The sequence below is a fragment of the Aphelocoma coerulescens genome, chromosome 20 (assembly GCF_041296385.1).
Source record: "Aphelocoma coerulescens isolate FSJ_1873_10779 chromosome 20, UR_Acoe_1.0, whole genome shotgun sequence".
In the NCBI taxonomy this organism is placed as follows: Eukaryota; Metazoa; Chordata; class Aves; order Passeriformes; family Corvidae; genus Aphelocoma; species Aphelocoma coerulescens.
The window spans coordinates 811,693-838,778 of NC_091033.1; the positions used below are offsets into that span (position 1 = coordinate 811,693).

A 27,086-nucleotide genomic window follows, 5' to 3' on the forward strand; every position below is an offset into this window, starting at 1 on the left:
CTCCTCCGCAGAGGATGAAATGAACCTCGACCGTGGTATTTGCCAAGTGGAGGGCCCTCCTTGGCTCCTTGTCTCTTATCTAATATTGAGCTGTCTGGCTTGAGAGTGTCTGTGTGTCATCAGCGCTCAAACAGCTGCACAGGCGAGAAAGGAGAAGCGAGCTAGCGGTTATACTGCCGCACCCAAGTGGTCTCTTGCCAGACACGCTTTCGGGGAAAACAGCAGCGAACTCCCTATCACCCTAACACCCTCACTCTTACATGTGGCTGCCCGAACCCAGACTTTTGCAAAAAGAGTTCCTGCAAATGTCCCTTAGGCCTCTGGCTGATAAGGAGTCGTTTTCATTGCTGCTACTCCCAAAGAAAGTTTTATTAGACCTGCTTCCAAGGGTGGCTGGCACACTTCCAGAAAAAGAGGACCAGCCAAACACCAGAGGACCACTCTGTGAGTTTCCTTTGACCCTTGGAGTGCCAGGTGTGTAAGTGGTAATTCGTTTGGGTCCCTTTTCTGAACCTTTTTGTTTTACTTTTTCCTCTCAGAGTTGGGAAGAGTTTCTGGGGAAGGACAGGTGGGAAGTTAACCCTTCCCCAAAAGGAGGTATATACACCCAAGTTAAGATTTATCTTAAGGCGGGAAAATTCCCTTTTTCTAAGAGAAACCTGAAAAGTTTTGTCCGGTGGCTGTTTGAATTTTTCCCAGGTGTGTCTAAGGCTTCTGTTCAGTCTCTGAAGTTCTGGGATAAGGCTGGGGAAAAGCTCACCCTTCTCAGAAAAACCAGAGATACCTCAGTTGTCCGTTTTTTCCCTTTGTTAGTTGCTATTTATCAATTGTAATAAATGGTTAAAAGTTTTTTCTTTTGGTTAAAAAGAAGTTAATATTTACTTGTTATGTGCAGTTAATAAGTTGATTGTTGTTGCGACTGTGCGGGTGTAATGCTGCTATGTAATCGCTAGATGGTGACACCAATGGGGAATAGTGGTGGATCTGTAGAAAAGAGGGGAACGTTCTGGAATGTTCTTAAGATGACTTAATGATCTATGAAGTAAACATCTTGAAGAATTATTGGTTAGGGGGCAAACCAATCACTCGACGCCCCAAAGACTGACAGAGCAGACCACCAATGAGGACCCTAGCAACGAGCCATCGGAGGGAGGATTCCAGCTGCACCAATCATAACATCAGAGGGACTATAAAACCGCCCCGGGGCTCAGCCCCCGGGGGTCTTCCTGAGGAACCTGAGTCCGAAGCAATGCTGTGTGCGTCGCACCGTTGGTTTTTTTTTCTGGGTTGCCGAGTGGGACTCGGGCTTATCTCGAGTCTCCGCTCCTGGTTTTTCTTTTTAAATAAACGAGCAGACTTTTACCCCACCTAAAAGTCCACGCCTCGTTTATAACATCATTTAAAAATTCAGAGACTGAATCAGCAGTGCCGGGAATCCGGGTCCTCTTGGTGATGGTGCTTCTTTGTTCCTTGCCTCTCCCTGTGTTGCCCTCCCCCCTGACCCTCGGAGAACCCCAGAAAGTACAAACCACCCCACAGTGCAGGGGAGCCACCAGTCCCCTCAACTTTCTTGGTCTCCCCTAGCCTCTCCTCAGGTCGGGACTGATCACCTCGCCTCGGAGAAACCCCTAAACCCTCCTTCCGACCCTCCAAATTCCCGTAGTGTCTATCTTAGTTAGCAGCCAAGATGACAGAGGCCACGCGTTAGGCTCCGACCTGTCGCCTTCTTCTTTGAATTTGCCCCGGCTAGCCGGGACGCCTGGCCCCTCCCTAACCCCGCCCACTGTGTCTCTGCGTCCCCCTGCGTCAGATCCCCCCGGGGATGGGGTGTGCCTTTGCGGCGGGCCCCTGCCCCATGGCGGTGTGTGTGCCGCCGGCGGCCCCTGCCCTGGTCACCGGGTTTCCCCTCCCGGCCGCGGGTCCTGCCCAGATCCACCGGCAGTCCCGCCCCTGGCCAGCCGGTTCCTGCCGCTGCCCCTGCCCGCCCCCACCACGCCGGCTGCCTCGCTCCCGAACTCAGAAGGGGCAGTGCCGCGGGCTCTGCGGGAGACGGCCGAGCCCCTGCCAGGCTGCGCCGGCAGAGCCGTGTGGCCCGCCGCGCCCCTCACCGGGGTAACGCCCCTCCTTTTCCTCAGAGGGAGACAGCAATCTCTCAGACGCTGAAGATTATTGGGCAGAAATAAGGAAAAAAAGTGGCAAAGGGGGGGTGATTGGGAACTGGCAAACAGGATTGAGGTTAGAGCAGCTCGGGTTCGCTACGATAGCGGGGGAGAACCCGAGGTGGGAAGCAATTTCATACGAATGGTTAAAAGAGCTGTGCAAAGCAGGGAAAGATTTTGGGCAGAATTCTCCTTATTTTAAAAACCTAATCCAAGCTACCTTTATTGCAAAGACTTTGATTCCACATGATATAAAAAACATTATGTCATGCCTGCTCTCCCCTTCAGGGTACATGCTACGAGAAAGGACTTGGAAAAGGTTGTTGCAGAACCTTCTCCAAAGTTATCAAAAAGACCCAAATAGATCAAATCTGACATTGGACCAGCTTTGTGGCCAGGGTAATTTGGTGAAGCCTCAGGATCAAGCCAGAGCACTTTCTGAATTGATCCTCGACGATATTAAAAGACTAGCTGAAAGAGCATTGCAGCTAACGCCTTGTGGCTCCACCCCCTCTCATAGTTTTCCCATCATAAAGCAGGCAATAGATGAACCCTTCATGAAGTTCATAGAAAGACTTAAAGAGTCAATTGAAAAGCAGTTTGAAAATTTAGAAGCCCAGAAAGAGCTGTTATGTGTATTGGGTATGCCAAATGCCAATGAGAATTGTAAAAAAAATCCTCTGGGCCCTGCCACTCAACCCAGCTCCTACAATTGAGCAAATGGTTGAAGCCTGCACCAAACTAACATCTCCTGAGGTGACAATAGCCCCGGCCATGTCAAAAGAGGTGGTGGAAGCACTGGCAGCCTCCCATAACATGCAAAGAGAGGAGCCCAGATGTTATAATTGTGGGAGTTTTAAGCACCTGATTAAAAATTGTCCTGAACCTAAAGAGAATAACAAGGATTCCAAGCCTGTCCCCCCAGAGTGTCCCAATTGCAAGCACCACCAGAAACCGTCAGGAAACACATGAAGCATGGGATGGCCCTGCACAATGACAGCAAGCATTGAGCCGTTTCCCCCCACCACACTTCCAGCCTGAAGGACAGACCTCAGAACTGTAAGCAAACAGAGACTCATCAGGTCTTGGTGAGTGGGATTTCTTTTCTCTTTGAGGACAATGCAACACACACAATAACTGTGGGACAAATTGGATTTCTAGACAGGACTACTGATCTGACATTCTGATCAGGGGAGACCCTGTGCATGGACCACCTGAACTTTTAATCTGTCCCGAGGTACAGACTGTGGACTCAAACAGTGAAATTACGTTTCCTGTAACAACCCTCCATGGTTCATGAGCAAAGGGACAACTATTTCACAGGCCATCCTACTCCCCCAAGAATTCCAATGGTGCTGCAGAACACCATCCATATGGTGGGCAGAGGCTGTGGGCAGGGACAAACCCATGTTGCATTGTGCAACAGGAAAGCCACTGTTTACTTGATGGGTATGGTAGACACAGGAGCTGATGTAACTATCATTTCTCAGGCTGAGTGGCCCAGAGAATGGAAAGTCAAACCGATCAATGGGAGGATTATGGGGATAGGGGGATCTATGAGGATAGATACTTCTATGAGGAGTGCTAACAACATTGTGGTAGAAGGACCTGATGGTCATGTGGCCACAGTCCGGCCCTTTGTAATTGACTCAGGATTTACACTCTGGGGCAGAGATCTTCTCTCCCAGTGGGGAACTCGACTGGAAATCCCAAAGCCACAGGATTTCTAGCACGGGCCACTGTAGACAGTGCTGTTCCACGTCTTATCTGGAAGACAGGTAAGGCAATCTGGATGGAACAGTGGCCCCAATCAGCAGAAAAAATATGCACACTCGAGTCCCTCGTGGAAGAGCAGCTTGCCAAAGGCCACCTAGTTTGCACCAATAGCCCTTGGAACTCCCCTGTCTTTGTAATAAAAAAGCCAGGCGAAGACAAGTGGAGACTCCTCCACAATCTTAGAAAAATTAACGAGGTAATCGAGGACATGGGTCCCCTGCAACCAGGGTTACCCTAGCCCTCTATGCTTCCCCGAGAATGGAAACTTGCTGTATTAGACATCAAAGATTGCTTTTTCAATATACCTCTGCACCTCCATGATGCTCCCAGGTTTGCTTTCTCTGTTCCATCTCTCAACCAGCAAGCCCCACTGTGCAGGTACCACTGGCGAGTTCTTCCCCAGGGACCCTACAGCTGGGAACCTTGGGTGTGGGGGTTGCTGTTGCAAGCATTTTTAAAATAGGCCCTCCCAGTGGCTCACACCATGCACTGCAAATGCAGGGAATCTGGTATTATGATTCGAAGAGATATCCTTAAGCCAAGGTTAGAAAGACAGCTGTGGGACAGAACACCTGAAGCATCTGACCATTGTCCTTCGGCAAAGCTGCTGAACACTCATACCCTTGTGTTCAAAAAATTACTTTAGGTTAATTCAGGACTTTCAGGACTAACACATCCTCCTCACAACCATATGGCTAATTGTGAATGCTGCCATGAGGCAGGCCCAGTCCCCTCCTAGGCCACACATCCTGCAGATATCTAAGCCATTGCATGTGGGATTCATCTCACTCAGCTAAGACATCACTTCACCCTGGATTTTTAGTCACACAGTTTGACTCAACTGTTGCAGTGGGGATTTCTGCAACATAGAGAGCGAGGCCCATGAAAGAAATAGGGACTGATTCTTGATAGATGTTTCAGAGATCTTTATTTTCCAGCCACATGGCCGGGGGACTGCTGAATAACTGAGCAATCACGGGACAACCAGGGTCCTTCCTGGGCAGGGGAACACAAAATAACCAATGGGGAACAGGATTAGGGTACATGTGACCAGGGAGCAGGGAGACCCTGTGCCTCTACCCCAGGGTCCCCTCTCCCAAGACCCCATGGCAGGGGGGAGGAACCCCAACACTTGACCTTTTCCATTCATGACCTGCCCTTGTGCATGGCACTGGAAGGGAGAATTTTGGAGCCTGCTGCCACTGTAATCCTGACCTATCCCAGGCTGTCCCTGTGAGAGTGAACCTAGGTGCCAGAGGCAGCACTCCCACCCAGTATTGTGATGTGTGAGAGTGCAGTCACTGACCACAAGACAAGAAATTATGTATCTGGTGCTTAATGCAAAAAACCCAAAGCTCCCTTACCTGCCTGCATTGTGACCTGCATTCATTTGCCTTGTGGGCACAGATCTGGTTCTGCACTCAGACAAGATACATGTCTTCTACTTCAGGAACCTGTCTCCCACAGTGGAAAAATGGCTGATGTCCTCCTCCTCACCCACAGCTCAGCATTCCTTCCATCAGCTGCCCACACCACACCTCTGCCAAGCTTAGTGCACACTGTGCCAGGGGGTCTCCTGGCTCATGGGCATATTCCTGCTGTATTTCCTGCTCTATCCCACACCAGAACTCTACCTGTCACAAGCATGCACCTGCAGATGGCTGTTTGCATGCACTGAGACTCTGCTGTACACAGTTGCCTACACCTTCTGCTGAAGGCAGAAGGCAATGACATTTCCAGCTTTCATGCATCGTGGCCACATTTGGGCTTGGACGGGTCTGGGACAGAGGTCACTCTGCTGCCAGCAGCAAAGGCAGATATGAACCTCTTGCCTTGGAGACCCACACCCTGACCAGACACCACTCCATCCTCCCCTCAGTTTGCACACGCAGACACACACCTCCACATCCCAGTCACACAGCAGCAGTTATAAACAAGTATTTTGAGGAAGCCTGTGTGTCTTGGCTTTATGCCCAGAAATGGTTGCTGTAACGTTAAGGTGGGTCCGAGGGAGGGGCAGGAGCCTTGGGGGCTCTGGCGTGGGCTTTATTCAAAGCCCTACTCCGGTTGGTACTTTGTTGCTTAGCTAGCTTGGTTTTTTGTTAGCTTAAGCAAGAAGTTTCTTTTTTTCCCCTTTCCCTGGCCTGGGGAGACTGCAGCAGGAATCCTTTGGGGGGCTTTTGGTTTTTTTTCCTGAACTGTTCGGCTTCGTTTTGGTCCAAGATCAGACAAACAACAGGAGTCTGTCAGCCAGGACCTGTGGAGCCGCGGGAACCACTCTGCCCGGCCCCAGACCTCGGGAAAAGCTGAACCAACATGAGAAAGGACACCAAAATCCACCAGCTTCATCTGCTATGAGGAGGAGATCAAGGCCAGAGGTTCAACAGGTTCCCATCTGTTTTGCCCGCACTGCTGCATGAACTTTTTTTTCCCTTCCCTGAGACAAAAGCCGGGTGTCATTTTGTTCCCCCTTTCCATGCAGCCAGCCGGTTTGTTTCTTCCACTGGCATTTTGGGTTTTTTTTTTTTTTTGTTCTGCTGTGGTGTGGGTGTGTGAGGGGGGTAAGGTTCTGATGGTTCAGTATCTAGCATTTATTTTTTTTTTTCCCGTGTTGTGTGGGCACTTTGTTTGTCAAGAAACGGTTTGTTTTTTTTTTCTTTTTTTTCACCCACTGCTATTCATTTTTCTCGTTGGCAAAAAAAGGGATTGCTTTTCTTTAGAGGAAACACTCATTCCAGAGCATTTTCTCCTAAACTTTCTCCTAAACAGAGACACTGAGGCAGACTCACTTTTAATCACAGGGAGGCCCAGCCTGGTGGTGTGGAGGGAAATGTGGTTGACCATGGCTGAAAGAGCCAAGAGGGCTCTCTGGGGGTACGCACTGGGTGTAGTGGAGCGCACTATGTTTGTTTGAATGGACCAGTCACCGCTGGGGTGCACTGGGCACTGCTGGGGAGGACCAGGCACTGTTTATGCAGGCAACATCCCAGTTCAATAGGCCCTGCAGAAAAACTGGAAGTGATGCAGCACTGTCACAGCCCAGGGCTTTGCTGTAGCCCCAGGCAGGTGCTGCATGACCTGAGCCCTTTGCAGCCCATTTCATCCCCACCTTGCAGCCCAAAGGGAGAGAGGCCTCCCTCTTTGCCATTCTGAGGCCCCCACCCCATGGCTGAACTCTAGACTCACCGGGGGAACATCATGTCTGCCCCACACTGACTTCTGGCTTCATGCTGAGAAAAATGAATTCAGGAGCTTATTTTTTAGCAGTATAATATTGAACATTTATTAGTAGAACAAAGGCATATCACAGCGTTGGGGCGCTCAGCAATATTGCCAGAGGCGCGGCTCCATTCATTTTACTGTGGATTTAAGTACTCTCTTAATCTGTTACATATTCATTAAGTCCAGAAAGTAATTTACACTTCACTCAACTTTCCCCCCCTCCTGTCTCTGCCCCCTTCTGCCAGCACACCGCTGCCTCGGTCCTCTGGTTAGCTCCAGAACTGAAGGCAGCCACCCCCCTCCGGTGCCACCTCAGTCTCCAGCCTCATTTGTAGCTGCCAGTTTCCTTGGGAGGTGTGAGTTTTGATGAGATAACAGACTTCCTGGGATGCATGCGGTTTATCTTCTTTGTTTCTTTAAGATGTCTTGGTTTCTGCCTCAGTAGTTTCTCAACTTAAAGGACATTTATTACCATGTGTTTATTACTATGTTTCCCAACATGTTACAACTATTTCGAAGTTATAATTTGCCCTAATCTCATTTCTAATTAACTACATTTTACCTTAACACATCTACATAGTACATCATCACTTATAAATGTTAAAATCATATATGTGAAAGACAACATTTATCATTCACTCATTTACCACAATATCCAACCAGAGTCCTCACCTGCTTCACATCTACCTGCCTGGCTCTGCCCAGACAGTTTTGTCCCCAAAACATACTCTATTCCTGCCCCATTCAAAAGGCCATGAGGCAGGCACCTTTGCTATAAAACTGCATGGTCAGTTAAATTCTTTGGAAAGGCTGTGGTCCCACTGAGCATCACCTGCACATCTCAGAAGGAATCTATCCTCCCAAAACCCTGGTTGAAACACCTCCACTTGGGATCAGATCATGTCATGTCTGTGCAGATGACAGGAACCCTGGTGCACCAGACACCATGATGAGAACAAGTCTCATTTAGTTTGCATCAGCCCAAACAGATACACATTCATGACTCCATGCTGTCCCAGCGTAGTCCTTGCTGCTGTACTACTCAGGAGGAAGGGTAAAAGGGCAGCAGTGAGGACTGTAAGAAGCAGGTTGTCCCCCAGCTCCAGAGAGCAGCTACAAAACAAAAGCAACATGAGAGAGAGTAGCCAAAGAGCTTTTAGTCATGAGGAAATAGAGCCAAAACAAAGCCCACTTCGGCAGGTCTCTCTCTCTAGTCTGTCTCTGCACCCACAGGATTTCATTAAACTTTCTGATCCTATCTTGATTCCCACCACAATCACCGCTGTCTTTGAGTAGTCCTCCACTGAAGAGCATTTATCCATTGATGATCTTCTCACTGATGTATCCAGGCATGGTGTAGACCAAAAGAACCAGGAAGATTGTCAGAACACTAACAATGAAGAGCACAATTATGTATTTCTTGTACCGCTTCCAGATAAAAAACACAAAGGTCTTCATGGGATTCACAAACCAGTTGAAAGTTGTTTTTGGCCGGCTAGAACAGGAAGAGAAGAATAGATAAGCACAGGCTCAATCCACAGAGCATCACATTGTCCCTTCTTTGGTGTCCTGCTACCCTCATGAATCACCAGCTCTTCCTGCTGCTTCCAGGCAGGATCAGCCCAGGGGCTACAGTAAACACAGTGCCTGTGGAAATGCTAGAGACAACAGGATGGGACTCTTGGAACAGTGCCCCCATGGCCCCAGAGCTGTCCTTCACCCATGTAGACAAGGGATCTCTTCACACAGACAGATCTGACCACTGTACAAGCAATATTATGGCACAGCTGCCTTGAGTATCTTCCTGAGATCAATCATGGGCCAGGTGCTGCAGACCCAAGTCCTGTGGACCCACCTGAGCTCTGGGAAACCCTGGCAGTCCTGGTCCTGTAGACCCCACTGCCCAGAGCCTCAGTGCCTGCTCTTGGCTTCCTGAAAAGCCAATACTCCCAGCTTCCATACAAACGGCTGCTGAGAACACAGCACTGTCTGTCCATCCTAAAGGTGATAATACAGATACTCACTTGGGCTTTTCGAGGGGTTCAGGCCCTTTTCGGCCCAAGCCAACAGGACTTTTGTCAGCCTCCTCCACAGTCAGCAGCTGGAACTCTGCTTCCACCTTACCCTGGAGGGAGAATATATCTGAGCCACAGTTGAATGTGTTGCTTCACAGACCAGCCTGCTGACCACACACCCTGCCACAACTGGGTATTTTTCTCCCAGTTCCACTTACAGATGGCTCAGAGCTTTTGTCTCCATTGCTAGAGTCTTACTTCACAGCCAGGAGAAAATGTGGCCTGGTAAGAAACTAACTTTTTCAGACAAGGAACTGCATTTTAATTCACTCCCCAGCTACCTGATTTGTCTATACCCTCCCACAGTGGCACTGAGCAAAATTCACCCTTGGGGACACACAGTGGTCCAGTAGTAGGTCCATCAGGAGTGAGTCTGTCCCAGGTCAGTTGGCACCTGCCTGTCTTGGGCAGGCAGAGTCCCCAGGACAGGCTTCTGCTGCTGTCCTGACTGGCTGATGGGGAGCCATATGCCTCTTGCTTTGGAGTAGGAGTGAGCAAGGAGCACATGGTCTGGGGTGTTTCAGTGGGAACACTAAATTCCTAAACAAAGATGGCTCCCCTCACGGGGCACTGCTCTATGAGAAGCTCAGAGGAACACATGAAGCTAGACACCCCTGCATGCCACAACCACCACAGCAGCTGGTTCTTCAGGGTAGATGAAGTGCTGGACTGGCAGTAGATGGAAGAAATCTTCAGGATCCTGCATAAGATGGGTCGCTGCTGCCTCTGTAGGTTGTGTGCATGTAGGACAGGCTGTCGTATCAAAGCAGAGGCAAAACACTGGCTGTGCTCACCAGTGCCAGAACCCCACCCTACCGTCAGGAGGTACTTGTTCCCACTGGGATCTGTGAATTCCATATCCTCTGGTTTGACTGAGCTGCTCCACTTTTTTTTCTTTTTCTTCTTGTACTCCCTCTCCTCTCTCTTGTCATCTTCTTGATCTCTGAGTTTGATGAAGGGCCACCAGCCCCTCATGCGCTTATTTCGGAAGATGGAGAAGCGAGGTATTGCATTCTCCTTGGCCATTTTGATGGTGCAATGCTCAGAGCTCTTGGCTGCCCACACCATGTCATGCAGCTCCAGCTCGATGGAGCCTGCAGGCACAGAGAAGAGACCACACAGTAAAACCGCCATGAGTAGGTCCCAGCTGCTGCAATGATCTATCAGAGCCCTGCAAATTTACAGATGGAGAACCTGAAATGCTGCATAAGAAAGGACTAGCTCAGGAGTTAGAGACTAAGAGGCAGAAGCCACAGGTCTCATCTTGTTTTTGATATGGGCTGTTTAGTGAGTTCATATGGTGAGTTATTTTCACCCCTTTACCATGTCCCACCGTGCTCTCCTCACATGTCTAAGCTCATCTTCCTCTCTAATTCCTGGAAATGTCAATTGAAATTATAAAATGGTAATGCTTTAAAATTATAAATGCTTTCCAAGTTTCAAGTTTGTCTTAGATCTACAATAGTCTCTGTTCATTTCTGTGTTTGGCCTTGCGCCTCTGTTCTGCTTGGAATGAGCTCCTGTCCCACTTTGGCACTGAGCCCTTGCAACAAATCAATCTTACAACATCCTGGTCTATACTGGGAAAAGCAGACAAGGGATGTGAGCGTTCTCTGCTCAGTTCCAAGTGAGACTGCATCTGGATACAGTGCCCAGTTTTGAACCTCGAATACAAGAAAGGTGTCAACTAAATAGTGTTTTAGTGGCTGAGATAGTCAAGTCTGTAGTAGGTGACACAGCAGGAGGGGTGAGAGACACATATGTTCAGCCCAGAAAAGAAAGGTCAAGAGGGAAATCTTACCGCATCCTTCACAGCCTAAAGGAAGCTACAGAGCAGATGGAGCTAGACTCTTCTCAGAAATGGAAAATGAAAGCACATAAGACAACAGACACAAAATGCTGCCAGTAAAAAAACTTAAAGAATTGTGACAAAGGTGCAGCCAGGAAAAGGGTCCCAGAAGACTGCTGGGATTTCATCCTTGGGGATAATCAAAACACACCCAGAAAATGTCCTGAGCAACCTGACCTACTGTGTATCTAGCCTTGCTTGGGGCAGGAGATTGCAATGAACACTGAAGAAGCCCATTACTACCTAGAAGTTCCTGAGATTATACATGCCAGAAATCATTGGAACTGCTAATGCTTTCTTCAGTGCCTCAGTTCTTCATGGCTGAGCCACTGGAAGTGCCTCATGAAGTAAAGCTGCTTAAACACACTATGAAAGGTTAAAGTATAAGGAGAGTTTTAATGTGCTCAAGAGATAGTAGGGCAAAGGGGCTGCTTTTTAATAGGGAGGCTAACATTTGAAGAAGGGAGGAACAACTGAACAGAGCGCTATAAGCTTGGGGATGACAGCAGAGGTGGGAGAGAATCAGCAGTATTTGTGCTAGCATCATACAGGGGGAATCACCACTAGCTCTGTTTCAGCACCAGGCCTTGCTGCATGCCCAACTCAGCAGGTCTGATTACTGGGAAGTACCAGAGCATCCAGGGAGCTCTGAGCCCCCAGCAATGGGATGCTGTAACTCAACTGCCAATAGTCTCACAAAGGTTGTCAGTAGTCTCACACAGGTTGTTCCCTCTGCCCACAATATAAGGTCATGGGAAACTGTTTTTAGGCCCAGACTTTGGGGTCTGCATATCTAAGTAAGAGCAGGGAAAACAAGCAAGTTTATTGGAAAGGTTGTGAGGAAGCAGAACCTGGAAGTCCTGTGGTGTGACAGGCCCTGAAAAAAGTACACCAAGGCCCTGGGACAAGCATGCAAGCACTACATATCTGTGTAGGGGAGGTGCCTATCTCTAGGCTCTGTCTATAGCTCACATGTGATAAAACAGCCCAGGTGACTGCTGAGCTGAAGAGTTTGATCTGATGGTCCTAGTGTCCCTTCTTAGAGAGCTGAATCCCAGGGAAATGCTGTAATACTCCGGCAAGGTGAGGGACAAGTCACCCCACTTCCAGCAGGTAACACCATACCTAGAAAGTCATTAGCTGAAATCCTGTCGTAATCCCAGACCTGGAGGACCAGAACAGCCGGTTCCCGAAACTCTGATTCTTCCACGGAGAAGACGGAGTCCTTTTTCTTGTAGGTGATCTCCTTCTCAGTCGGGAGATAATTGAAGCGGAAGATGAACCTCCAGTTGAAATTGCCTTCCCCAGTCAAGGAGTTAAAGTGAACATCTGTCTCCTGCTTGTCATGGTCGAGACCCTTTATCCAGCTGCAGGAGAAATTCAGTTACCCCCTACTCCTGTCAGCCAGCCTCAAAGGCAGAGCAGAAGGATGGAAGCGCTGAACCCCATGGAGTTACAGGAAAGGGTCAAACCAGAGCAACACCTGGACAACATCTCTAGGGGTACAGCAGCCCATGCAGAGGGCTGGAGTGGGCACCTCACACCAAGGCAAGGGGGAGCAGAGGTTCAGAGGAGACAAGTGAGTGTGTGGGCCAGGGCAGGGAGCAGGGCAGCCAGACTCTGGCCTCCCACTGATTCCCACCAGACCTTTTCACATAGATGTCGCTGGAAGGTTCTCCTGTGACTGGGTTGACATCATCAAGGATCACATCGTCCGTGTTCCAGATAATCACACGGAGCTCATAGCTGTGGGAAGGACACAGAGGTGAGACACATGCCCTTGTCCCTGGTGCCTGGGAGGGCAGGTCAAGCCCTGAGCACAATGCCAGAGCAGCAGGACTTGAACCTTCCTAGCAGTGTGGTTCCCTACTCCTCCAGCCAAGCACAGCCCAGCAGTCTCGCTGCCAGGCATAAAACCCTTTCGGGACACTACAACCCCACAAGACAAACACCCACAGTCAATAACAGGGAGCTTTTGCAAAGTAAATCCCTGGTGCATGGGAAACCCACCCAGCTCTACTAAGCCATAGGAGCACAGAAAAGCTCAGGCAGGAAGGGATCTCTGCAGTCTCTGCTCCAAGCTCTTGCTCTAGCTTCACAGTAGGTCGATTGGTCTGCATTAGTTTTTTTATCACCAAGGATAAATATCCCAGCACATCTGAGTCAATCTGTCCCTATTCCAGGGTACCTTCACTCTCCCTGGGAAAACGTTTTCCCTATATCCAGTTGGAGTTTCCCTTGCTGCAATTTGTTTTCATTATCTTTTCAGGTGCACATCTGAGAATAATCTGTACCCTCCATCTCAAAAGCACCATTAGATCCTTGAAAACAACAGATTTCCTCCTTCAGCTTCACTTCTCCAGGCTCCCAAGGACATCCATCCACTAGCCAGAATAGAATTTGATGAGTAGCTCTGGCCTGGGTTTCTATTACCTTTATGTCCAGCCATTAACCTGCCGTTCCCTAAACCTTTGTGCACCTGAAGCTCTTATGGCCCATGCTAATACACTCAAGAGAACATCCTGTGGTCAGAGCTGGAGCAAGGAGGGCTGCATCCCACACTAGCACTGACCCTCAGCCTGTGCCCTGTGGCACATCCAGCCAGCCATGGCAAGGGACATTGACTCACCCTGCAGCCCACCAGCCCACCCCCACAGGTGCTACCTGACAGGAAGTCGTGGCTTGATGTTGACGGGTGGTGGTGCAGGGACATCATTTGGAAACATGTCAATCCACATGTGCAAGGAGCCCTGGTGAGAGAAGACAGCAGAGACACTTCAAAAGACAGACCACTCTCCAGCTCTTCAAGGAGCAAGGGCTTTCCCACAAGGAAAGTTCTCATCAGAAATCCACTGCTTGGTTCTCTCCATTCCCAGCACTTGAGAGTGACATGAGATTAGATTTTACAAAGGGAAAAAATTAAGGCTACAAAAGATTGCTTACTTCTGCTCTCAAGAAAAACCACTTCACTTATACTGAATCCATTTCAAACAGAGCCAAACATGACCCTCTGTCTTAATAAGGATGGTGATGCAATGCTTAAGCAAAAACAAGAAAACCAAGAAGTGGTGGGTCTGACTCTGCTCTCCTCACATGCATTTCCAGTGCCAAACAAAGCCATCATGACTGCAGAACTCTGCTTTGTTCAAACCTCCAGTACCCAAGGGAACAGGAGATTTCAGTGCAGGACATTAAAATGGTGAGTTCAGATGACTGCATTGCACAAAAATAAGGATGGATGTTTCTTCTCCAGCCAGCAGTTATGTCATGCCTCAGGGAGAAGCCAAGGGTACAGAACAAGGTTCTTGCAAAACAGCAGTGATAAGGGACAATGTAGAGGAGGCAGGGATAAGCAAGGATACCATCACCCACCCACAGGGGTGCATGGTGTCAGGGCTCAGAAGCAGAGCAGGTCTATTGCCACCCACACAGCATCCTCATCAGAGCAGTGCTAAATGGCCTGCGGAGACAGGAAGGACTCTGCGTCACTAGCACTGTGAACACATCAATGGACAGAAGTTCCTTGAGGAAAGGGTATTCAGAAGCATCATGAGAGGTCACAGGGTAGATGTGAGCAAAGAACCAAGGCCAATGTCCTCACTTCATAGCTGGGCCAGCCATCCACAGACACAGTCACCCACCTAGGAAGGGGACAATGCATAAGATTCACAGGAGACCAGACAGGGGGCTGGAAACCAGCTGTCCAGAAGGTCCTTCCTCGAAACAATGTTGAGGTTTGGCACAGAAACACATCTCACCTGCACAAGCCCAGGGTTCTCTGGGTTGTACAAAGACCGGATTTCCACATGCTCTGGTACCAGCTTGTACCCATATCCTGGCATCTCTTCCCAGTGTTGCAGGACATACAAAGCCTTGTGTTCAACATCCACCGACAAGTTCTCATCTGCCACTCCTCTTTTGTTCCTCACAGAGGCCTCTGCAGCAGGACAGGGAGAAGATGAAGGCTTCTGGCCAGCAAGAGTCATGTCAGGACATCAGTCACTAGCACAAGTAACAGAAGTTGATGTACTGAGCAAACAAGCACCTCTCCAGAAAAACAAATGAGGAGAAGCAGGAGGGAAAAGATGAGGTGAGTGAGTTCAATATGTTGCAGTGATGAGAGAAATGGCAGGCAGGACAAAAACAAGCCAAGAGAAATACCAAGGAAAGGGCAAAAAAGAATTTACTCTGGCCCTGGGAAAAAGATCCAAGGGACATTGAGGAGGACGTGACCCTCTGGGGCAGTTTAATCCCCACATCTCTGTGGTAGTGCCAACAGATCCATGGATGAATTTTTGCCACAGAAGTGCTACTGGAAAGCATTACTTGCCACTTCCAAGACATGCAGCTGTGCTCTCTGTTAATGAACACTATGTGTGACTAATTGACTCCTTTGGAACAGTGAAGCCAAATGGCAGTTCAAGACCGAATCTTGCTGGTGGGAGAAAAGCCAGAGCCAACAGGTGAGGACACAATGACCCACCCACTCCTGGGCTTATGGAATGCATCTGCCCCTTGGAAATCAGTCTGAGAACTAAGCCATTCCAAGCAGTGCTCAAGCACGACAGAGGTTCAGAGAGCACCAGCTGCAGCTATGTTGGAACCAGAGCCAGCTGCCAGGGAACACCAGGGGAGCACCTTGTTTCTCCCTCCCCAGCTATCCAGTGACCTGAAAAAAAGGGGAAAAGAGCTTTTGGAGGCTCCTTGCCCTGTCCTGAGTAGGATTTATTTTCCCTTCTTTGCATAAGCCATAGAGACCACCAGAAAACTGAGGAACAGTTGCACTGAAACAAGGAGAAAGTAAAGTTGGCCAGACACATAGGTGTCCTCAGTATGAGCAGGTGAGGCCAGGGATAATCCTTCCTACAGGCTACATGGCATTGCCTTGCAGTACTCAGCCATTCACAACTGGACCACATCTGCTCTAGTATTTCCTTGAATTTGGATTCAATTGCACAGGTGTTGGCTGCAGCAGGGGCTAGCCTTTGCTCAGGGAAGTTCTCCATCACTGCTGGTGGAGGCTGTGAAAGGTCGGTGTGTTCTTGGACATCTGTGGCCCTGGCTCAGGGTTTGTAATGCCAGTTAGAAGGAAAGAAAACTGCAAATGAGAAGCAGAAGCTGCCCACAAGGTGGAGATCAACAGTAGAAAAGAGCAGTGTGGAATCACCCAAGGCACCTGAAGCCACTGGAAGCACAGAGCATTCCTGAACAAAGCCAGCTAAAAACAGGAAAGAAGACTGAAAAAACACTACCCCCCTCCCCCCACCCCCCACAAAAATACACCCATAACAAAACAAAAAATACCCACAAAAAAAACCCAACCCAAACCAAAACATTAAAGAAAACCAAACAAAAAATCACCACCAAAAACCAGAACCAACCAACCAAAAAAAAAAAAACCCAAGAAACTCCAAAACACCCACAACCCCAAACAGGACTTCATTATCTTGCTTATAGTGATCATAAGCAGATAAAGGTACAGCTTTGTGACAGTGCCAGCCATCAGAATAAGATGGCATAGAACAAACCTCCATGATCAACACTGCCGTGCAAGTGGGTTTACTTTGTTCTGCCCGCTGCCGGGGAAGCCATTTTGGTAGCTAATGGCCTGGATCACATTTTCTCCCAGTGCAACACTGTCATCCACTGAAACCAGAGCACTGAACACCAAGGATGCACCCCACAGTGACCCAAAAAACTGGGCCATGCAGGGCACAGAGTGGGAAAGCCAGCCTGGACACCTCAGGGAAGAGAACCTGGTGGGCTCCCAGACCACCCACCAGCATGTACATTGCTGAACACGGGCAGCTATTTAAGGGAGCAGTTCAACAAGCCCTCTGTACCTTCAGGAAAAGCCTCTGGAGGGACCTTGAATATTTTATTGTCCACTTTGATCTCCTCCCATCTGTACTCTGCAGCAGGGATTGAATTTTTCTTGCATAAACTATCCAAGATCTGTGTAGGTTTAAAAGCATCTCGCCAGGTGTTGTAGCCATTTCTGCGTGGAAAAAGAAAACATCAAGAACTTCTTCAGTTTAAGTTTCTTTTCTAGGCTGTGAAACAGTCTTCCTTCCCTACAGCACAGGCTACGTCACTAGAACCCTGCTCAGATTTTCACTGGGAAAACCCTGGGCTTTCAAAAGGGTTACAAAAAATCTTAATTAATGAAAAGCTAAACAAACTCTATCCTGACAGAGAACAAGCTGGACTTGCACCCCACAGAACTGTTAGCTTCTGAGCAGCAAGAGCAGTTCTAGCTTCAGTTCCTAAGAGGGAAAGAGGTTTTTGCTGTGCTGGGTACTCAACTCCATGCCCACAGCTAATTTTCCAATAGCAGGGTAGGAGAAGTTTACAGAAAACTGGCTGAAGACACCAGAGAATCCACATGGAAGGAGGCCAAAGGAAATCAGATGTCCTGAGTGTTGCTGCTTACAAAATGCTGCCAGAGAAACTGCCGTATTTTGTGGAAGGTCCGTGTCAAGAAAGCAGTTTTCTCACAGAACACCAATATGAAAGCAATAAAGAATTTTTTTTGCTATATTATGCAAGGCATATTAGTTTGCAGTAGGAATTAGCTATCACAGGAAGCTGGTACATGTCTAAAGAGATAGTTATTCATAGAAATTGTAGTGAATCTGTGGAGCACCTGCAAATGCATATTCTGTCTTGCAGAACAGGAGGAGCTCTGTTACCCACATATCGCAGGTGAGAAGAATGTCTGTGGCCCTAATGCATCACATTAGTACCTACAAGTCATACTGCGCAGCCACTCCACAGTTTGCCCTGTGCTTGCTGTAGAATCGATTCTCCAAGTCAATCTTGGTCTCCCCAATAAGATCATCAGATCCAACCAAATCATGGTCAAATATTGCCACAGTGAGTTCTGATTCCATGGGAAAGGAGACTGTCAGCTCCACAACTCTGGACAGAATCAAACAGGGAAAGTGAAATTAGCAAAGAGGATGGGAATGAAGCACATGCTCTACGCTTTGATAATCCTACACAATTAAGAACTGTATTTAACAACTTAAAGGCCTCTGATAACCTTTGGTTCTCTCTAAATTCAGTATGTGCAATTTTCAGTGTGCATGTTCAAACAAAGGAATTACTTTTCCAGGAATGTATGGCTTGGATAAAGGACCTGGAGTTACGGGAAAAAGCTCTCCAGTGCTTGGCTTCCAATTTTAAATCTTGGGTGTGCTCGCCTCTTAACCCAAAACATGATGGCTCCTGAGTTAGCTGGAGGCAAGACACATGCCCAGGAGCTTTGTGTTAAAGCACAAGATTCTCCATCAGAAAGGAACAGAAGACCTCACATGCTGAGCCACATTCCAAGTCCCAGATTCGCATTGTTCTTATTAAACCTGTTAGATGAAACCTTGCGTACTCTCCAAACACGGGATTGAGCTGCTTTGGGATGTATCGCTCCTTTGTGTCCTTCTTTTGCTGCCCCACAGTCACCACCACATAGGGGTCTGCTTTGCCATTGGGGTCTGCTGGAGACAGATTTGTAGCCTGGAATATACAAGAGGTACTGCTGTACACAGCTGTGGAGAGCACCCTGCACAAGGAACACTGCACAGGCCTGACAGCACCCAAGCCCACTTGGCTAGGTCCCTCCAGCAACTACCCTGGCAGTGAAACAACCACTTGTTCCCACAGAAATCCTCACTCTACAAGCCATTGATGTCTTCAGCTGTGGACCCACCCACTTGCTCATGATCTCAAGGCAGATGTAAGGAGCCAAGAAATGCCTATCTGGCCTTTTAGCACCTCCTCAAGCTACAAAGCATGGAAGACTCTCCATGGACAGGATGTAGGTGTCTTCCACTGGGCTGGCAGAAGCTTCAAGCCAGCATCACATTTTTCACAAGTGCCACTGCTCACATTTACTGAGCAGAGAATGGCAGAAGGTCCATACAGAGGGGAGAGACCACCAAGCATTACTGCCGCCTCCACCAGTCTTACCTTAACAATGTAAACTCTTACAAGAACCTTGATGGGTCTGTTCCTTGGAATGCCCTGGGAGATCTTGGGCTCTGTAACAGCTTCCTCAGTGGGGTAGACATAGAAGGAGCCCTGCAGAAAACACTTTTCAAGGAACAGCTGGATACAGATGGGAAGATCTCAGAAAGTATTGGAGCCACCAGCTTTACTTGCCAACTAGAAAATCAGAGCCATAGAGCCATTTCCCCATGCAGACCACAGACACCCTGTGCCCATGGAGACAATCCTTCCCAAAGGTCCAATCATGTCCACATGGCCCAGGCAATCCCTGCTTGCAATTTAGGCTGTAGGCTGTTAGACCACTGCCAATGTCAGATCTGAGCACCTCCAGTCACTTTGGACTGCCAAAGACAGAGGACATCAAAGGTTTTCCAGTGACAGCTACAGCTTCTGTAGCTCTTTGAGGGCTCCTGGATGGGAGGATGATGCCTCTTTTAAATAAGTTCTGCTAATTTTAAAACCAGTGAAGCTTACTAATACTTATATGCATATTGAATACACCCAGAGGCCACAACCAGAATGAGTCCTTTATGCTTCATGCTTTCTCCTTGTAGCAGCTGAAAAATCTAAATCAGATGGATTTATAAGCTAACAACAGTAGGACCACAGTACAATTGCTTCAACAGGCACTAACAGTACCCTGGTCATGCTGCAGCCCCACCTCATGTCACCCTGCACACCCATACACCCTGCAAGGCTTTGCTGGTATTAGCTTTCTCTGAAATACAGGTCATAAGGATCTTCCACAAGCAGCACAAAGGTCATCCAAATGAAACAGTACCTTGTACTTCCCCACATAATGTTCATCCTCATTTCCATCTTCATCTTCATTTGCTTTGCCACGATGAAGGGGGAAAACACACAACCAGTCTTCAAAATTACCAAACTCATTTTCTAGCTCAGAGCTGTAGATCTGCAATAAGTAGAAAGTAATTTTGGGCCTTTTCCTGCCATCTGAAGGGGAAGGAGAGTCAGAAAGACCATCCTTTCTCTGCTTCAACCATTTCACCTAGTCCTACCTTACTCCTGTTATTTCTCAGTGCAGGGTGTTAATGGTTTTCCTGCATGTCCATGGGGCCAGCCTTGGATGTGGATACACATCCCAGCTTGGCTCCAAGGTCTTACTAGCTGCACCAAAGTTCAGCAATGATGGGGCCTCAGCACACAGTGCAGGTTCTCCTCCCAGCATAACTTCCACTGCAGGAAGGTGAGGAGGACATGGACAAAAGGCCAGGGCTGAAAGAGACTAGGTCACCCTAATTATCACCTGAAGGGTGGCAATGAGTTTCCTCTTGGGTTGAGCAGGTTCAGCTTCAATCACTGCCTCATCCTCTGCTTCCATGTCAATGGAGGATGCATTTAAATTCCCTCCATCTAGAAATGACAGCAAGAGATTAGGAAACACTGATTTTGCCCATCATGTCAAGTGTCTCTACACGAAATTACCCCAGCCACAGCTTCTGCTTTCACCCAGGGCTTTGACCTGTGTCACAGCAACTGGAGCTATTGTTGTTTGTAACAGGTGTCCTTCTGGCATCTCAGGTTTCCCAGCATGGCATGGCTGGATGGGTGGGGAGACAAAAATTGGCACAGACCTGCCTGTCTGCATGGCTGCTGTTCAGACAGGAATTGGGCAGAAACCAAATGAAGGAAGGTGGTTGGACCAGCTCACAGGTGCTGCCAGGGAAGGCACAGAGGAGAGCTCACCCTCGTCTTTGGATGAGTGCTTATTTGCTGGCCTGCTGGTTTGGGTGGCTAACCACTGCCACTTTCCACACAGCTAGCTGAGCCAGGAGAGACTGTGTCTAGACCTTTCTCAGGGGCACCACCAAAACGACAGAGTGGGTGTGTCCTTGTCCTATTTCACAAGGCTCCAGATCCCTCAGGTGCTAATGGCATGCAGGTACCCTCAAGCCCTCTTCTTAAATTGTATTTACATCATTTTTATACTTCACACTTTCCCAGGCCAGAGCTATGTGAGTCACTGCTTACACCTCTGCAAACCTGAACCTATAGCTGTAACATTGTTCTCAGATCATAAAAAGATTGTTAGTACTGTCTTTCTGTTACCTCCCGTTACCAAGTGAGTATCCCATGAGCACAGAGTGATGCCCAGCTCCTGGACAGTTTTCCCTGTCCACCATCCTCTCTCTCCATCCCACCACTGCTTCCCCACTTCACCCAGACAATCCCATGATCCCTGCAGATAATTTTTCTGCATTTTTCTCCCACAGGAAAGCACTTGCTTTAACACAATTTTTCAAGACTCCACTATTTTCCAGGACTTTTCTGACCATTTTCCAAACTTTTTTCAGGAACGTTCATCATTTTCAAATAGCCTGTTAGCCCTTGTTGATGTCTTCAGCCTCTCTGCTCACTTTTATGTTGTCGTTGCTGAATGTTGCAAGGTTTTTCTCTGCACAGAAGCCATCCCCACAAGCCCAGTACCCTCTGGGGTGGAATAAAATCCTGGTTCTCCCCACTAAAGAGTGGGGTATTGCTATAGGACTCACCTGCATCATTCAGGTCATCATTCTCAGCATCTTCCTCATCACTGCATGCCTGAAACACACATAAACAGTCACCTCAGATCCCTGACAGCAAAGGCTTCTCCCTCCAAGCACAGAACACTGACATTTTCCTGCCAAGAGAGTAATACATAGCCTGAAATCATTCAGTAATAACAATAATGATACCCAATGAGTGTCTTAATGACTTTCTCTTCTCCCCAGATCCTTCTGCTACCTTCTTTTGATTGGAATTTAAGTTGGACAGGGCAAGGAAGGAAATTTGGAGCAGACTTGCTCTCCTAACACATACTAGGACATAACCAGGACAGAGTAAGCCACATGAAAGCCCCTGTTAAAATCATCAACATCACATTTTCAGGAGGCCCTCAACAGAAGCTGCCTCATTCTCACCCCACTTGGGCACCAAGCCTCAGGGATGTTTCAATACCCACCACCCGCTGAAATCAGCCCACCTGGCAGATGCTTGATACCTGGCTACCTTAAGTATGCTTGAAACACAGAAGTCCACACCTTCCTGCAGATCCATGTGTAGGAGAGCTCCTGTAACACTCAGTATTGTTGAAAACATCATCCTCAGGCCAGTGCAGCCTATTTTCCCTTCTGTTGGCAGATGTCACAAAATATTACCTGGTTATACAGCTCTTTCAGGGACGCATAGTACTTGGACCACCAATCCAGTTCTTCCAGTTCTAGTTTTTCCTCTTCATATTCATCTTCCTTCTTTACAAGCTTATTGATAGGAATTTTCTTCAAAGGAGCCTTGAGAGAACAGAGAAAAGGGTTCAGAGGGAAGAAATTACCACCCAGGACACTCATGCATCCTCCTTCTTGGAGCCTCTGGCAAAAGCTCAGCATTCAGGCAGAGCACAGGAGGTGCAAAGCTGCCTGTGGCCCCAGGTTTGTTCTTTGCTACAAAAGAAGCCGTTCTCAAGGCACAAGGCAGGTCTCCTTAGTCTCCCTGTGACAGAGCCCCAGCACATGGCACTGCCAATGAGCAGGCAGGAGAGAGGAGTGTTTCAGTCCAGAGAAAAACCTGGTGGATGAAACCTAACGCTGAACTTTGGAACTTTCTTTTCTGTTTGTAATCTACAGTTGGCTTTACAAACTTCAAAATTTGTTGGGCCCAACACATAACTCACCTTCACAAAACTAAGGGGGTGAGTGCTGGAACCTGGGTCACTAGCTGCCCGTCCAATATTTACCACAGTCTGAGATGGAAGGCGGTGAGATGAGACTTTCCAAGCTGAGATGAAAATAAAGAGCTTCATGTTTCCATGCATTTATTTCTGCCCACTACTTCCTACTTTTGGCCGCAGGAAAACCCTCCCTGTTAAAACACTGTAGTGTGATTGATTTTAAAGCTTTTCATAGTAGACCTTGCAAAAAAACCTGCTGGAAATCCAAGTACAGTACTGAGATTGGCCACCATCATCAACATGCTTGTTGCTGACTCCCAGGAATTCAGAATTATGAGATATACCTGCCCTGCTCAGAAATAACCACAGATGGATCAATATTTGACTTCTTCATGCTTCCAGATCAGGAGTGCTAGTTGTTGCTGTCATAGAACTATTTAGCTTAACTATTACCCAATGAACAGACCTTGACCTGACAATATGAGAGAACTGAAAACTTTTCAGTCCTTGGTCCTAGCGGACCAGCTTCCTAAAGATGGAGGTGTCACTGAGAAAATTCTTCCCTGTGAGGGTGGTGAGGCCCTGGCACAGCTTGCCCAGAGAAGCTGTGGCTGCCCCATTACTGGAAACATTCAAGGCCTGGTTGGACAGGGCTTGGACCAAACTGGTCTAGTGGAAGGTGGCCCTACTCATGGCAGAAGGTGGAACAAGATGATCTTTAAGCTCTCTTCCAACCCAAACCATTCTGTGATTCTATGACCTTGTGATTCCAGGGAGGGGGCTTTGCTGCCTGGCTAAGAGGGAGTGGAAGAGCCAGGGATCTTTGCCACTGGCAAAGCCTGCCTGCTGTCTCCATGAGAACCTCTCCAAGCAGCTCACCTTTGGGTACATCGTCTGGTTCCTCCTCCAGCTCTCTGGGAGAGAATTTCATCACATTGGACACAACATGGCTACCCACCAGCACAGTGCGCCCAAAAGCACGCTTTTCCACCACAAAGATGCTGAGGGGAGGGTGCAAGTATACTTGCTCTGGGAGCTCCTGCAAAAGAATTTTGCATGGGGTTCACAGGAATAAGGGTGATCAACCTGTGTTGAGCTATAAAACCATGGCAGCCCCATCACATAAGGAGAAGCCTGCTGGCACCTTGCAGCTATGCCCAAAAATCAAAGCCTTGCAGTGACAGACCATGGCTAAGACGGCTCTTGGTGGGCAGTTTCACAAAGGTTTTGTTCTGCAGCTGAACCATGTGGCCACGGGAGAGCAAAATCCTGGAGGCAGTTCCCCTCCTGCTATCTTGCCCCATGCAGTGAGGCAGTGCATGGGTGCAGGGTAGCCACAGTGTACCCTAGCATGGCAGAATCCACCTTCCCACTCACCACATCCATGTATTTGACCAGCTCAGTGAAGTTGGGGTTCTCTTTGTAGGACACAATCACCTCTGACTCCACCTTCTTGCCAGCACATTCAATGATCACCTGGGGCTCATCCACCTCAAACAAGTTCACTCTCTTCAGGTCCCTCAGGCCCCAGAACAGGATCTGAAACACAACATGAAGCTGCTGTCTGAGACATGCCAGGCATGGCACTGCCCATGCTGCGACCCCCCACCCACAGGACACAGTTCCCAGAAGAGGCACAGGCCTGTTCTCCCAGCTCAGCTGCCCAGCAGCTCTACCTGTTGAACTACTCAGATGGTTTCTCCCTCATGTCAAGCACCTCCATTTCTGGCATCTGCTCAGGCCTCACAGGCTCATTTGAGCTCCAAACTGGACTCCCTCACCAAGACCTGCCCTCCACCCAGTGGCAGCTTAAGGGGAAAGCCAGTGCAGCAGATGGCAGCGCACCTCTATGCGAAACTCCTTCAGTACTGGGCGGATGCCCTCAGGGATGATGAACCATCCAGGTCCAGCATGGGGGTCTTCCAGGTAGTTGGGCTCTTTGGGCTCCACGTCCTCAGGCACTGATGGCTGAACAGGTGGAACCAGGACACAGCAGGTGATGAAAGTCATTTCTATGCCATGCCATGCCATGCCATGCCATGCCATGCCATGCCATGCCCCGCCCCCTCTCCCCTTCCTCTAGTTCTGTGCTCATAGGTTGTCCCTGCAGCCTCCTTTCAATTGAAAGCCAGATGTGGCCTCTAACTTGGAATCCTCTGGTGGGCCCCATGCAACCTTACCCACACAGCTCTCCTCTGAGAGCTGGCAACCATGTGCAGCTTCCTACAAGCCTGTTACCTCCAAATAGCCACTGTAATCAAGCTCAATCAGCTCAAAAGTGGCAATGAGCTCTCCCGCTGCTTTGGTGCCTCTGTAGAAATCAAAGAACTGTAGGGCAGGCTTGGTGTACGGCTCATCAACCAGCTTCACCTGGGGGACAGCAAAGGCCTGCCCAAGGAACTCAGGGGAGCCCTGCAGGAAAGAGGGGAATGAATCAAATCATCCATGGGTTATCTCACAACCTCGAAGACCACCACTAATTCCAGCCAATCTGGGACAGTACAAGACTACTCTTCCACCCATGTCATCCTCTGCTTTGATTTCCTCCGCTCCATCCAGAGCTAGGAACAGATAGGGCATGTTTTCAGCATCTGCTCTTACCTTACGGTTCATCTCCATGCGGAACTCATCAAATGACCTGGCATATGCACCAGAGGACATCAAAGCTAGATCAGGTTTTACAGAGTCTCTTCCAGACAGGGTTTGAGTATCTCCAAGGATGGATATACTACCAGCTCTCTGAGCTACAGGCCCAGTGTGTGATCTACCTCTGTGTAAAACTTGCTACCTTATATCAAGATGGATTTTCTTCTTTGCCAGTTTGTGCCCCTTGGTACCTCCATGAGAATTCTGAACTGACCTTATCTATCCTTTCCCACCAGGTAGCTGCAGATAGCAAAAAGACACTGGCTTTCCCTTGACCTCTGTAGGCTGAATATACTTGGCTCTCTTCCTCTGTCCTGTGCTCCATCTTGGTGGCCTCCTCTGGAGTCACCCCAATACAAGAGGATTTGTCTTATAATGGAACCCCAGGAAAGCTGCTGAGTTGTACAGGAGAACCTGGTGCAAGTTATGTCATTAGCCTTAGGATAACAAAGAGGCTCCAGGGGACAGTGAGACTTTAAAGCACTAATAGAGAGAAAAGGGAGGGCTGAGGAGGGATGATCAATGATACCTGGGGACACAGGGGAAGGAACAGCCTTAAAAGCAATATCAGTTCCCGCAGGCTATGAGCCCTCTGTAATGTGAGACTGCCAAGGAAGCAGAGATAGTGTTTCTTCAAAAAGAAGAGATCCTGGATCCAATGAGCACTCATCAGCCCCTGATGAGTTCAGAGTATCTCTGAGTCAGAAAGTCTTAACCGCAGTCACAGTCCCCACCACTCACTGTCACCAGTGGACCAGAACCAAGCTGAGTCATGGAAATCAGAGAAGTGGCAGCACTCAGACAGAGCTCCTCTCCCTTCCTGTTCTGGAAACAACAGGAGGAGGGCAGCATGGCCATACTTACAAATTTATTGTGGCTGAAAAGATTGATTATAATGATGGGGGTCTCTGTTTTTAACTCTTCTTTCTTCCCATCGATAATGAGCTGGTCAAACAAAAGTAGCTCATTCCATGTAGGGCTCAGTGTCTCCTCCAGCATCTGTGGACAGAGACAAAAGGCCCAAGTGTTCCACAGTCAATGGAAACAAACCACATGCAGGAAAGTGAGGAACTCTGGGCTGATTCCCTCTCTCACACAGCCACATGCAGCTGGTGGCTGGCAGGAGGGGAAGTTATAAAAGTATGGGATCAGCACTCAAGGCCAACTAGTACATGCCAATCAATCTCTGAGACCATGCTCAGTGACTGTCAAATATTCTCTGAACATATCCACACTGCCCAGAGCATAGATACCTGAGTGCTTGGAGATACAAAAGTCCCAGGAGAACTGCCATAATACTGGGCTTAATCATGTCAGTGAGGGCACGGTCATTTTTCTCTCCCCAAGTTCCCAAGATGACAGAGGCAAGAGTTTAAGTGGTCTCACCCTGGTGGTCTGGCAATGAGTTGAAAACACCACTCTTGCAAAAGGATCCGAAAGGCCCTTATCATCTGCAGGGAGGATCCCTCGAGCCTGATACAGATGGGCTCGGAGCTGGAAATAGCTGAAATCTGGTAAGAAAAGGAGAGAGGAGGTCCCCAAGTCCTGTATGAGGCCAAAAAAATGCCTGAAGGAGAAGGCCAGCCAGATAGGAGTGGACACAACCTGTGAGGAATAGCTACTATTTCTAGGGACTGTGGTTCTCAGGCTCAGTACATCTCAAAAGGTTTAGCCAAGCCAGACAA

At 48.5% G+C, this 27,086-nt stretch overlaps 1 protein-coding gene across 5 annotated transcripts in view; it reads right to left on the reverse strand.

Moving 5' to 3' along the window:
- Positions 1-7,204: 7,204 nt before the first annotated feature.
- LOC138120986 (fer-1-like protein 4) overlaps positions 7,205-27,086 on the reverse strand; it is a 38,929-nt gene continuing 19,047 nt past the window's right edge. For 2 of the 5 annotated variants that reach the window (XM_069034130.1, XM_069034128.1), the window contains exons 24-45: positions 26,788-26,912; positions 26,266-26,400; positions 24,994-25,167; positions 24,601-24,723; positions 24,133-24,294; positions 23,635-23,794; positions 22,759-22,862; positions 22,247-22,378; positions 21,602-21,650; positions 20,356-20,462; positions 19,870-20,001; positions 19,050-19,160; positions 18,469-18,596; positions 17,832-18,002; positions 16,925-17,079; positions 14,840-15,018; positions 13,746-13,831; positions 12,729-12,827; positions 12,207-12,448; positions 10,049-10,326; positions 9,182-9,282; positions 7,205-8,652 (exon numbers count right to left, since the gene is read on the reverse strand). In XM_069034130.1, coding sequence (XP_068890231.1) covers positions 8,472-8,652; positions 9,182-9,282; positions 10,049-10,326; positions 12,207-12,448; positions 12,729-12,827; positions 13,746-13,831; positions 14,840-15,018; positions 16,925-17,079; positions 17,832-18,002; positions 18,469-18,596; positions 19,050-19,160; positions 19,870-20,001; positions 20,356-20,462; positions 21,602-21,650; positions 22,247-22,378; positions 22,759-22,862; positions 23,635-23,794; positions 24,133-24,294; positions 24,601-24,723; positions 24,994-25,167; positions 26,266-26,400; positions 26,788-26,912 — 3,134 coding nt within the window. In that variant the 3' untranslated portion in view covers positions 7,205-8,471. Of the gene's footprint in view, positions 8,653-9,181; positions 9,283-10,048; positions 10,327-12,206; positions 12,449-12,728; positions 12,828-13,745; positions 13,832-14,839; positions 15,019-16,924; positions 17,080-17,831; positions 18,003-18,459; positions 18,597-19,049; positions 19,188-19,869; positions 20,002-20,355; positions 20,463-21,601; positions 21,651-22,246; positions 22,379-22,758; positions 22,863-23,634; positions 23,795-24,132; positions 24,295-24,600; positions 24,724-24,993; positions 25,168-26,265; positions 26,401-26,787; positions 26,913-27,086 lie in introns of all 5 variants that reach the window. The other 3 variants (XM_069034129.1, XM_069034127.1, XM_069034126.1) reach the window with 2 other exon arrangements.